The sequence below is a fragment of the Gekko japonicus genome, unplaced genomic scaffold (genome assembly GCF_001447785.1).
Source record: "Gekko japonicus isolate JY-2015 unplaced genomic scaffold, Gekko_japonicus_V1.1 scaffold381, whole genome shotgun sequence".
Lineage (NCBI taxonomy): Eukaryota > Metazoa > Chordata > Lepidosauria > Squamata > Gekkonidae > Gekko > Gekko japonicus.
Window position 1 is genome coordinate 375,439 of NW_015172016.1, and position 12,499 is coordinate 387,937.

Here is a 12,499-nt window from a genome sequence, read left to right on the forward strand (position 1 = left end):
GAACTGATCTCTGCCATCTGGAAAGCAGTTGTAATTTTGAGTGATCTTTAGCCCTCACCTGGAGATTTGCAACCATGATTTCCCCCAACAGACACTAAGGGGAAATTTATTTTACCTCAGAACATCAACAGCAAACTGTTTAGAATGTTAGAGGGAAAGGCCAGTGAGGCCGCATATGCAAACGACCTCTGTGTTCCGAGGCAAAGGCAAATCAGGCCACATATGCAAATGACCTCTGTGTTCTGACTGGCTGTGGTGGTGGTGGTGGGGAGGAACAGCAAACTGTTTAGAATGTTGGAGGCAGGACTCAGGCAAAGCAGCCAGTGGATAGGGAGACCCTCTGAATGACAGATCAGAGAGTGAACTGATTTTGGAGTGTGTTGGAATGTTCAGGGGAGTCCATGACCAAAATAGAATTATATATACCGGAGGATGCCACTGTGTGCCCTGATGGTATAATCATGAGAGACAGTTATTTGTTTTGTTATTCAAAATGGTGGTGATGATGATGATGATGTAAAACCTAGGAATGACCACACTCCAAAGAGATCTACAATGTTATCTCCAGATTCTAGTAGATCTTGGAACAATCAAGGTCACTAAGAACATGTTGGGAGATCTGTGATCAGTCAAGGCAGTTGCAGGAGCAGAGATGTTAGGAAACAGGTTGTGAAAACAGTAGCAGAGGTTAAGCTTCTGCCCAAGTAATGTTTCCACTCTATATTCTCCTCTGAAGCTATTTGCCATACTGGGGGAAAGCGAGATGATAGTATGTCTGTGGGAGCTGTCTCCTTTGTCAACAACAGACTATCAGTGCAATCCTAAGAGCCCCACTGAATAGACCAGGATAGGATTCTGCTAAGGTCTGTTCTCTGTGACAGTTAGCATCTATTGCTCTGATTGCTTAAAATCTATGTAGATATCACTGAGCCAGACTCCTTGTCTACTCAAATGGACATTTTCTAATAGCTCAAAAACAGCCAAACACTGACACATCATCACCACACACACACACACACACACACATCTTTCTCCTTAATTCCTGCAGCTGCTTTACATATTCACCTGGCTAAACATTCAGTTGCCTTCCTTGTGTGCTGATTCATTGCTGAAACTGGGTTGCCACCGGGACAACATCCAGATCTTTGGCAAATCCCTTCCTGCAGCAATCTGTATGACTAATCTTTTGTTCTAACCCAGGATGAATCAAGATTGGTGAGGGAATCCCAGCTCACTCTTCTAATATCCCTTAGCTCTTTCTGAAAATAGCCCAGAACCGACATGCTTCGCCACCTAGACAGATAGCTGAGGTGAGTCACATGCTCCAAACATTATGCAAGTGAGTTGGCAGCAACAAGGAAGAACAAAAATATCTATGGGCTTGGAGAGAACTGAGGCTGAATGACTGGCTGGGAAGGAGTTGGACTATTATACGTGATTTATAGTTTAGGTGGATTTAATTTAGAGATGGAAATCTATCAGAGAAAGGCCCATGTGTCACCCAGTCACCCTAAGTATAAGTTATGTGTTTTGTTTACAGCAGTTACTGCTTGTTCCAGGGCCCTGATACTCACAAACGGTGCCCGGTGATAAGAGGCATTGTTGCATTTTTCAGAGTAAGGCTGCATTCACAATTTGTTTGTGAGGCAAACAATCTTCAGCTTTTGGGGCTTGCACACTCCCTTTCTCCTCTCCTCACACAGAGCCATAATTGAAGATTTCCTAGTTTGGGAAGTCTTTAACTCTAGTTTATTGAGACGTCCAAATGCAAAAGTTTAACAATTTGGGATCTGATTCTTTCTTAGTAAGTGGGATTCTAAACCATGACAGTTTTCAAGTCTAAGGATTTGAGACTCATTCACCTCATGAATGGACCACAATCTGTAACGTCAAATGCAGCCTTAGTTTTTAGACATGTGTGGCAAAGTATAGTTTTCTCATGAGAATCTTAATTTTGTGGGCTGAGAAAATCTTTCCCATTTGTCTTTCATAGCAAACATGGTGTTCCCCGGAGAGCACTGCGTTCAGGGACACAGAATCAGCTGGACCTCCCAGGCTGCAAAGATGCCAGGCTGGTGACAACCAGGGCCAGGGCCTTCTTGGTGGTGGTTCCATACTAGTGGAACGAGCTCCTGGAAGAGATCAGGGTCCTGCAGAACCTTTTACAGTTCCACAGGGCCTGTAAGACAGAGCTCCTCCACCAGGCTTTCGATTAGGAGCCACCAGGGCTTTTTATGTAGAAAAAGTCCAGCAGGAACTCATTAGCATATTAGGCCACACCTCTGACAGCACAACTGATTAGCATATTAGGCCACACCCCTTACCTTCCCTTGGCTTCCCCGGGCGCCCCACAGCTGCGGGGTGCCCGGGCAAGCCGGCCCTTGGACAGGCTGGGGGAGGCACAGGGAGGCATTTAAGTGCCCCCCTGATCCTTCCAGGTTTACCTTGGTTTACCACCTTGCTGCCACATAATGTGGGGTGATCTGAGCTGCTGTGAACATAATCAAAATATATGGTTACCTAAGTTGTTTTTAAATAATTTGCTCTTGTCTTTATCAACTTATGTTCCAGTGCGTTAGGAGTATTTTAAATAATTGTTATTTTATGTTTATTTGTTTATAACAGGTTATAACTGTATTTCTATTAAATTTAATGTAAACTGCCCTGAGCCCACCTCGGCGGGGAGGGCTGGATATAAGCCAAATTAAATAAATAAATAAATAAATTTAGAAACCACAGCTAAAAACTCATCTGCCTGATAATGTTCCATTTATTATTATTACAGTAAAGCTAAAGCTTGGAAAACATTTGGGAAGCATCTCTGTAATGTATTGGAATAACTTGTATGAATCACCTCATTCACCCTCAATGTTAAGCTTGAGCCAGACGAAGGCTCCACAGAACTACATTCCTATTGGTCGCTTTGCAACAGCGACCAATCAGAACTGTTACAGCTCCCTGCGAGGGAAAGACTCTCATTGGACGTTATTCTTACAATCTTATTGGTTGTTTATTGTAAATAGGCGTGGCTATGTTAGCCCGGGAATGTTTAAAAGGAGCCTAGCTCCCAATGTTAAGCTGTTCTGGTTATGGTTGCGTTTGAGTGTTTGTTCGCTACTTCAATAAAGCTGAATCACTTTGCTGAAACCACTCTCAGAGTCTTTGTTAGTACGATCTAACAATCTCAAATTATACAAGGTATTTATTCCTCCTTCTGTAATTCAAAATCAGAAGCTAGGCACACAAAGTGCATGACTAGTGCAGATAACAGTCTACCAGAAACAGAAGGATGCACAGCCAGCATCTCATTGTGCATGTGTTCCATAGATCCTAGAACCTTTTTGGATTAATTCTGTGTACCTATGTAGTAATACCTATGTCTGTAGTACCTGATCTTCCCCCAAATAGACTATTTAAAGGTAAGCTGAGCAATCATGAGAAATCACCTGTAAAGCAAAGGGTTTCGTGGTCACCCGCTTCCCCAGAGTGGTACAGAGGTATGCCTACAAGCCTACTGAGAATGACATGAAGGTTGGTAGGTATGTCAGGTAGTGAAGCAAATCCCAATCCCACCCTGCCCAGTTTCCCTGGTCTGCTCACATCGTAGAGTTCGGATACTGCACCCAGCCCACCTCCTTGTACGCAGCAGTCACATGAGTGCAGATGAGGCTTTTCATCTTGGCCCAAGCTCTCTGCACCTCTGGAGTGAACTCATTGGGGTACTCTTCTTCAAGCACTTCCAGCAGTACACCAGTGAGAATCTGGAAGAAAAAAACAACAGTAGCAGTTAGGACTGAGTTTCCCAATTTCCCCTTGACGTTTTATAACAGGAAATTACCATTAGTCCTTAGTGTTTCTTTATTGCTGCTTCCTGAAATAATTGAAACTGCAACCTACTTGAGATCCAAACTACAATAACTCTGTGACTTAATCTGTGCTCCACCCAGCCCAACATCATGCATCTAATAGTTGCCTGTTCTAGATGCTTCAGTACTTACAACAGCAAAGATGTCATTGTCTACTTGCAGTATTTAACATTTTAAGGTATTAGGCAAACTATATGTACATATATACTGCTAATTAATCATCAGTGTTAAACCTCTGTAATTGTCAGGACTCTCAAGCAAGCAACAGTGGGATCTGTGATTCTGTAAACAACCTAAAGAGCACTAAGAAAGGATTATCTGTACCCTTGCAAAACTATCATTTTTATTGTTCCCAGTGGGAAACCATCACAGTCAAAACAGTTCCAATCCAATTTCCAGTGTTGGAAATGCAGGCAGGGGTGACTATATTAAAAACACCTTATGCCAGGGGTGTCAAACTTAAGGCCCAAGGGCCAGAAGCAGCCCGCCCATGGCTTTAATCAGGCCTGCAGCTCTTTTCTCCCCCTGTCTCCCCCTCCTGTCCTCACCCTTTGAAGCTTGAGGCTGCTGAAGTTCCCAGCTCCCTCCCTCTTGTCTTGTCTTTGCCTTCTCCACCAGGAAGCACTTCTGGGCTTGCAAAATTACAAAGAAAACAAGGAATGGATTTTTCCATTAAGGTCTCTACACCCAGATAGACTACGCTGGGACTGTTTCCAGCAATAGAAACAGTGCTCTGGGACTGGAATGAAAGCCCCAAGAGTAGAATGATGGTTCGTAGTGATATAATCTGTGTTCTGGGCATGACAGGGCGCAGAGTGAAATGACAGCCCCTGGGAGTAGCAGCAGCATTCTGGGAATGGAATTCCACTCCGGGGGGTCCCTCATTCAAATTCCAGAACACTTCTGCTACTTCCAAGGACTGTCATTTCACTCTGGTGGCTGTTATTTCAGTAACTGAGTAGTATATCTGGGCCTGTAGACCTCAATGGGAAATCAATTCCACATTTTCTTTGCAATTTTGTCTGTGCTGCAATGTATTTCAATGGAGTGGAGTTCAAGTAGTTTTAAAAACTGCACTGCCAAATCCCATTATTCCCCCACCTTTCCATTTTAGGCAGGCATCTTTGGGGGGGGGGGAGGTTTGGGAGGTGACAGTTATCAGAGACTGTTAAATAAACAAAATAATGCAAGAGTTTTAAGTATTTTTGTATTTTAAGTAAAAAAACTTTGTGTTTTTCTGTGTCCTTCATAAAGTTTATATCTCTGCTACCTAGCATTACATTTTATGACATGACACGTGTCAATTTCACACAAGCTGCTGTGTGGCTGCATTTTGCCCTGCAGCTTAGCACAATGCTGCCAGCAGCTTGTGTGAAATTGACACGTGCCATGGAGCAAAAGGGAACAGCAAGTGTGGAGCAGCGCTTGTGGGAAATTGGTCTGACATTCCCAAACTAATCATGGTTAGTGGAGTGACATGCATTTGGGTGACCATAGTAATAACAATTTAATCAAACCATGGTTTTATGGGATGTCTGAACTAAGTTTATGTGCCCCTCTCTTCTGAGAGAGAAAAGGTATGTGTATTGGTTTCTCTTAGATGAATCAAATAAATGGAAATGCTATACTGACTTCCCCATATAAGACTCATGCATACACCTTACAGCATTTTGCAGACACTGGGTTGGATCCAGTGATCCACTCACACAAGGATCATAGATTTTCCCAGCTTTCCACTTCCTCTAGCAGCCATGTCTGATTCTGGGAAAGTGGTTTCCCAATGTCAGGGGAACCATGTGGGCTAAGTCATGCAGATCAGTGGGCTGCCAGGAGAAGAGGTAAAATCACTCCCAAGTTGGACTCTGCTAGTCAAAGAGGCACAAAGGATGGGTTTTCTCATTTCCCCCTTCTGCTACAGCCCTCCAACCCATATGACTGTTATTCCATGTGGGTTCCATAACCCCAGGAATCAACTTCCCTGGAGTTGAGGTGAGGGCAAAGTGGAGAAGATCCATGACTGTCAACACCTTCTGCAAGTTCATTGCTGGATCCAATTCAGTACTTGCATATTTATAAGCTTTTCTCTTTACCATGAGAACTAAAAACTTATTGTTTAAAAAACAAGATCTGAATTTGATTATTTATTTTCCACAAAGTAATGTGCTAGATTGCTGGATTCCATTACTCTATCAAGTACTCAGGCTGCAATGATATAAAAATAATATTGTACAGTTTGAAAGTGAATTTTATACTATTTAAAAAGATTATGTGTAAGGTTTAAAATGAAAGGCAAAAAATGTTAAAGAGGAGCTTGTGTAGAAGGCTTGCTTTCTGTTGGACACTAAGCATAAAACGAAATTGAGCTTGGTGTTTTGTATGAAATGGAACTTAGCCATGATTGGTTAAGACTGAAAGAATTTTTTTTCTGTTGGAAGCTAAATGACAGTCGGTAAGTGACAGTGGGTAAGTTGAAGGTGGCTTACAACAATGCCATTAAAAAGAAGCCAAAAAAGAAATGTTTTGTTCTGGCACCTCAGGAAAGCATAGTAGGTTCCAAGTGAACCTCAGGTTAGATTTGGAAGCGGGGGGGGGGAGGGGGAGTTCCTGAAGAGGAGAGCGCTGACTTCCCTGAAAACATAGGGAGTAAAATGTATCACTCAGAAAAGTTAGGAATAATGGGTTAAAACTGTAGGATAGACAGTTAGAAATAGGACAAAATGCATTTATCTTATTTTTGATTTAAAAACAGTTGGGTTCAATTGCTTAACGTTTTAGTATCTGCAAAGAAAAAGCCTAATTTGGTTTACTGTTAACAACTATATATTAAAGACCAAGGTATTCAAATTTTAAAACTATGTAGACATTCAATTTATACAACCCCGAGACCAAAACCCTTCCCTCAACATAAACAGTGCTGTTGGAATTTTTAGTAAGGAGGGAACGAGAGTGCGAATGTGCCCTCGAGTAGCAACTGACTCCTGGTAATCCCAGCCATGGGGTATTCAAGGCAAGAGACAAACAGAGGTGGTTTGCCATTGCTTTCCTCTGTGTAGCAACACAGGTCTTCGTTGGCAGTTTCCCATTCAAGTATTGGTTGTGGCCCACCCTGATTAGCTCACAAGCCCTGACAAGTTTTGACCAATGGGCTAGACTTCTTACTAAATAAGCAACTAAAGGTAATGGTAGCATCAAAGCAGGAGTAGAAGCTACAAGACTCTTATTTTGATAAAACAGTCATGGTGGCAGTGTATGTTTATTAGATAAAACCGATAGTGCTGTAAATTGGGAATTTATAAGACCCCAGGAAATAGATATGAAGTACCAGCTGGACTAGAAACTTAATGGGTTTTCTTAAGCTGAAAATTTGTATGCCACAATATAATGTGCTAGACAGCTGGATTCCATTAATTTATTGCATACCCAGAAGATGCGGCCAAAACAGTGGGTGAGGCTTGTTTGTTAGAGACATTTGGAGATGTTTAATTTGGAAACACCTATCAACGCCACATCCCTCTTTGCTTCTGGCACACTATGGTTTGCCAGATAAAACAACTGTGTTATTGGTGAATGATATAATTCAGTTTGGGGGGGCAAAAGTTCAGATGGTGTAACTCCTTCTGAATGCATGATTTTATAACAATTTGGAAGAATGTGCACATGATACAGTGCAACTATGAACGGAGTGATCCATTGATCACTCCCAAACTCAGAGTCTATGGTCCTTTCCACACTTGGATCTCATCCCTGGTTTTATCAGAGTTCAACTCTGATAAATACAATACATTGTATTTATCCCTGGTTATAACAGCGTCCGTTTATCCCAGGACAAGTGTGGGGCAAAACCGGGGTGACCTCAATGTAATGTGGAAACCAAAAATACCTCGAGATAATTACAGGGGTAAATTCTAGTGCAGTGTAGAATGTAAGTTCGGGGACAGGGTTGAACCAGGATTTAAGGTCTAGTGTGGAATCACCCTATGAAGTGAGGTTAATGAGGCTGTAGCATAATCATTACATTTTCTCTGGAAAATGTAGGGATATAAAAAAAAACTCCAGGAGGATATTGTAGTACTCAGTTTCAAGCAGAATACTGCTACTTAAATTAAGCATTTGCTCCCTTCCCTGCCTGTTTTCCAGGATAAATTTTAAAATACACTTTTAAAGAAAAAGATTAGAAAAACTGATGGACAGCTTCTGCCTAGTTGGGAGGTTGATGCTGGCTGGGAATATTGGTATTGGTTTTATTCTGCTTTGTTTGAAGTCTTCATTTGACTGATTAGAGTCTATTAGTTGTATAGTAAGCCACTCTGAGGCAATGTTCCCTCTAAGCTATGGAGTCTTGTGAGCAGAAATTCTACTTTGTGAGCTACTGGCATTAAAGTTGTGAGCGAGCGATTTGGCTGCTGCATAAATCAGTTTGCTTTGGAGCCATCCTTCCTGATCTTAGACAAAAATCTGTGAGCCGGAGGCTAAAAATTTGTGAGCTAGCTCACACCAACTCAGCTTAGAGGGAACTATGCTCTGAGGATCTCTAGAGGACAGACAATTCAGGATCTAAATAAGTAAATCAGCCTTTGGAATAACAAATTCACAGTAAAACCTTAAGCAACCTGGCAAAAAGGTACGAGCTCACATAGCATTTTACAGGACTGTCTGACCACAACATACTCATGAAGTGTCACATGAACAGCCAGAAAGTTTAAACAAATTTACAAAACCTTCTGAGCCTGCTCACCTGGAAACAATTTTGGTTTACTATAGGTGCTTAGATAAGTACTTATTTTCAAATCTGCTTTAGAGCCACCATAGAGAAGCTTCTGGTAGTGCCAAACATTCCCCAAAAGGATATAAGTCTATGGGGGCTTTTAGAACGTTTTGTTAAAAATTAATTTAAAAGACTATGGGTCTAACCCTCTTTCCTATAATTTTCTTCTTACTCTATTTTTAATTTTTTTTAACCTATCCTTTTTGCAAAGGCAATGGATAGAAGAAGTCTCTGTGAAAAATAAGCAAAGCAATATCTGCACACAAGTAACCAAGTAAACTAATCTATCTGACCTCACCTGCTATAAAGTGATACTTTTTCTGCAATAGGCATTTAGTAAACCTGGAAAAGATCTTTGGGAACTAATTTTTTGTCAACACCTTGTGTCATGTCCAGCTCAGTTGTTCAGAGTTTTTAGGCAATTGTCCACCTCTTCAGTGGCTCCAAAAGTTGATGAAAATTTGGCTATTAGCTATGACACATTTGCGATGTTCTTTTCAGATAAAGTCTTGCTCCTTCGCTAAGACTTGGCTGCCAGATTTGGAGTCAGTAGGAATCTTGGGGCCCTGTGTGCACAAACGGGTCCATTTCTGGACTCCTTCAACCCACTCTCCCAGGTGGATGTTGACAGGGCCCCATCGGCTGTGTGGCCTACTACCTGATCATTAGATCCCTGCCCTTCCCGGTTGGTGAAAGCCTCCATGGAAGTGGTAGGAGGAGCCATGGGAGACATTATAAAACTCTCACCCAGGGCTCTGTCCCTAGCTCCCTCAAGGAGAAAGTGGTGACAGCACTCTTGAAAAGTCATCCTTGGATGAGAGGGACCTAACCAATTAATGCCCAGCATCTAATATTCCATTTCTGGAAAACGCAATTGAGCAAGCAGTGGCAAACAGCTCCAGGAATTCCTGGATGAGACATCTGCCCTAGATCCCTTCCAAGCTGGCTTCCAGTCATGGTTCGGAACGGAGACAGCTCTGGTTGCTCTGGTTGGTGATCTCTGGTTACACCATGATGCAGGTAGGATGGCACTATTGATCCTGTTGGATCTTCTGCTGTTTTTGACACAGTAGAAGAAGGTGATTAGATTTATACCCCACCCTTCACTATCCAAAGGAGTCTCAGAGCAGCTTACAAACTCCTTTCCCTTCCCCTCCCCACAACAGACACCCTGTGAGGTAGGTGGAGCTGAGAGAGCTCTGTCAGAAACTGCTCTTTTTCCAAGAACAGCTGTGCCAGAACTACGGCTTGCCCAAGGTCATCCAGCCAGGTGCAAGTGGAGGAGTGGAGGAGTGGGGAATCAAACCTGGTTCTCCCAGATTAGAGTCTGCACACTTAACCACTATACCAAAGTGGTCAACTGGGTTAGAGTAGATAGAACCATCTGGCCTATTGTTCCTGGTTCCTGAGACGAGACCAGACGTGACCAGATGATCCAGAGATGAGTGGACATCTATGGACCTGTTCCTGATAACCGGTTCCTGGTACCAGTAATGGAACTATCATTTGTCATAATGCCCTTCGTCTAAAGGCTCAGTTTGTTATGAAGGGGGGGGACTGTTGAGAAATGGACTAATTTATGGTTTTATATCTGCTACACAAGCAACACATGGACTGTGCACACATCTGTATACCATAGGCCAAAGGAAGCTGTTTGCATCACCTACTGTGAGAGAATTCACATAGGGAACACTTGCCTGCATTTTATGTTAATGTAGCTTGCACACATTCAGCTCAAAGGCTCATGGGAAGAAGAAACACATGTTAGCCATTGAGAGCAGAGACAACAACCAAGAAGGAGAAATCCCCCCATTACTGAAGAGACGAGATGTCACGCAGAACATGGACCTGATCTGTATTTGAATTGCAGTTTCCTGTTGATGGTACCTTGTAGGCTTGGGAAAGCCAAGATTCATCTGTACTTCAAAGAGGATGCAGGAAGCCGAGACTTCACACCTGGCCAGATGGTATTCCATGAGACAGAGTGTAGTATTTCAAATATTGGCCCAACCCATAGAATACCTGCCCCTTTTCTACATGCACCAATGAGGGAAGTCATGAGATGGACTTGTAAGGAGGTGGGATTGCAGTTTGGCAAGGTGCCACCCACCTGGAGATTCAACTATAAAACACCAAGACCATGCTTTAGGTCTTTTGCTAGCCACTACCCCCCCTGCCTGCTTTAACTCCCCTTCTGCCAAGCCTGCTAAAACCCTTTTGTCTTTAGTTGATCTTTTGGTGTGCGCAGCCAAGAAGGTCCACATTTGCCGGCTGGTTCTGGCAGTGTGCTTAGAAGCCTCCCCTAGAATTACTTTCTCCCCTATTCTTACATTGCAACAGACAAGACTTCTGGAACAGGCGAGTATAAACTGAAATACCTACCTATCTCCAAGTAAATGAGAAACTATTTTTGATATATTTTCTGTAATTCTAAAGGAACCTTGAGTGTATGTGAAAAGTGAGACTGATTATTTTGTGTGTATGTGACATTAATATTGCATAGTAAAAAGATTATTTGTTTTGGAAAAACACCCGTGTGGTCTCCATTACTGGAACTCTGTGGGTAGACATGACCTTGGTATAGCTGGCCAGAGCTCACATTAAATTTAGGCCCCTGCCACACGGCAGGGGAAAAGCCTCTTAAGGCGTGGCTTTTAAAAGCTGCGCCAACCGTTGAGACGCCGCGGCGGGATCCCACGGATCCCCTGGCTGCGGTGCCTTTTCTCCCCGGCGCGATCAAACGCCGGGGAGAAAACACGGCCCGAACGGGAGCCGGCCGAACTGCGCATGTCCGAGCATGCGCAGTTCGGCTCCGGGCCGGGGTTGAGCCGGCGCAAGAAAGCGCCGGCGATCAAACGCCCGGCTTGAAGCACGCCTACAAGTTGAACCACCAGGGTAGGTGGTTCAGTTTGCAGCAGATTTGGGCGGGGAAGGGCCAGTTCGGGCACGGAAGCAGGACGCTTCCCAGATGTTGTGGTGTGATCGCGCTGCTTTGATCTGCCCCCGAACTGGCCCGCAACTGGCCCAAATCCCCTCGTGTGGACGGGACCTTAGTTAGCCTCTGCTGTAGATAAAGCAGTTGGCGTAACATCTAGAACAATAGCCTACCAGGACTCTGGAGGTGCCCTGGGTCCTTGTATTGTTTTGGCTGAATCACTAATAAAGCAGAGCTGATCACTGAGCTTGGGGTCGGACCATCCATGGAACCCAGTATTTAACAGCTACCATATATGGAACAAGAAATGTTGTTCAAGCTGGATTCAGAAAAGGAAGAGGCACTAGAGACCATACTGCAAATTTACATTGGCTATGAGAGAATTTCAGAAGAAAATCAGCTTGTATTTCATAAGATTACAGCAAAACATTTGATTGTGTGGATCATTAAAAGCTATGGTCGGCTTTAAAGGAAATGAGTGTGCCACAGCATCTGATTGTTTTGATGTGCAACCTACATTCTGAAAAAGAAGCCACTGTTAGGACAGAAAATGGAGAAACAGAATGGTTTCCAATTAGCAAATGTGTCAGATCTCCCTATCCAGTCTGTATGCAGAATACATCATAAGGAAATCTGGATTAGATTTAAATGAAGGTGGAATGAAAATTGGTGAAAGGAACATCAACAATTTGAGATTTGCAGATGACACCACATTATTAGCAGAAGACAGTGTGTCAGATCTTGAAGAAACTCACTCCCAACAACACTCTCTTGGCAGTGCTTTGTTTATTGAGAGTTAAAGAGGTCTCAAGCATAGATGATCTGTGTCAGAACTTACTCCCTTGGCGCCAGTTCTCATATTATACATAATTCGAACAGCCCCTGCCCTTATGAGCAGTCCAATCACACCAATACATCCAGCCTGCCAAAATC

At 43.1% G+C, this 12,499-nt stretch overlaps 1 protein-coding gene across 2 annotated transcripts in view; it reads right to left on the bottom strand.

Moving 5' to 3' along the window:
• The window catches only part of CYGB (cytoglobin), a 111,887-nt gene that overhangs the window by 51,085 nt on the left and 48,303 nt on the right, over positions 1 to 12,499 (bottom strand). The window contains exon 3 of one of the 2 annotated variants that reach the window (XM_015420416.1): positions 3,633 to 3,761. In XM_015420416.1, the coding sequence (XP_015275902.1) occupies positions 3,633 to 3,761 (129 nt within the window). Of the gene's footprint in view, positions 1 to 3,600; positions 3,762 to 12,499 lie in introns of both variants that reach the window. The other variant, XM_015420415.1, reaches the window with a different exon arrangement.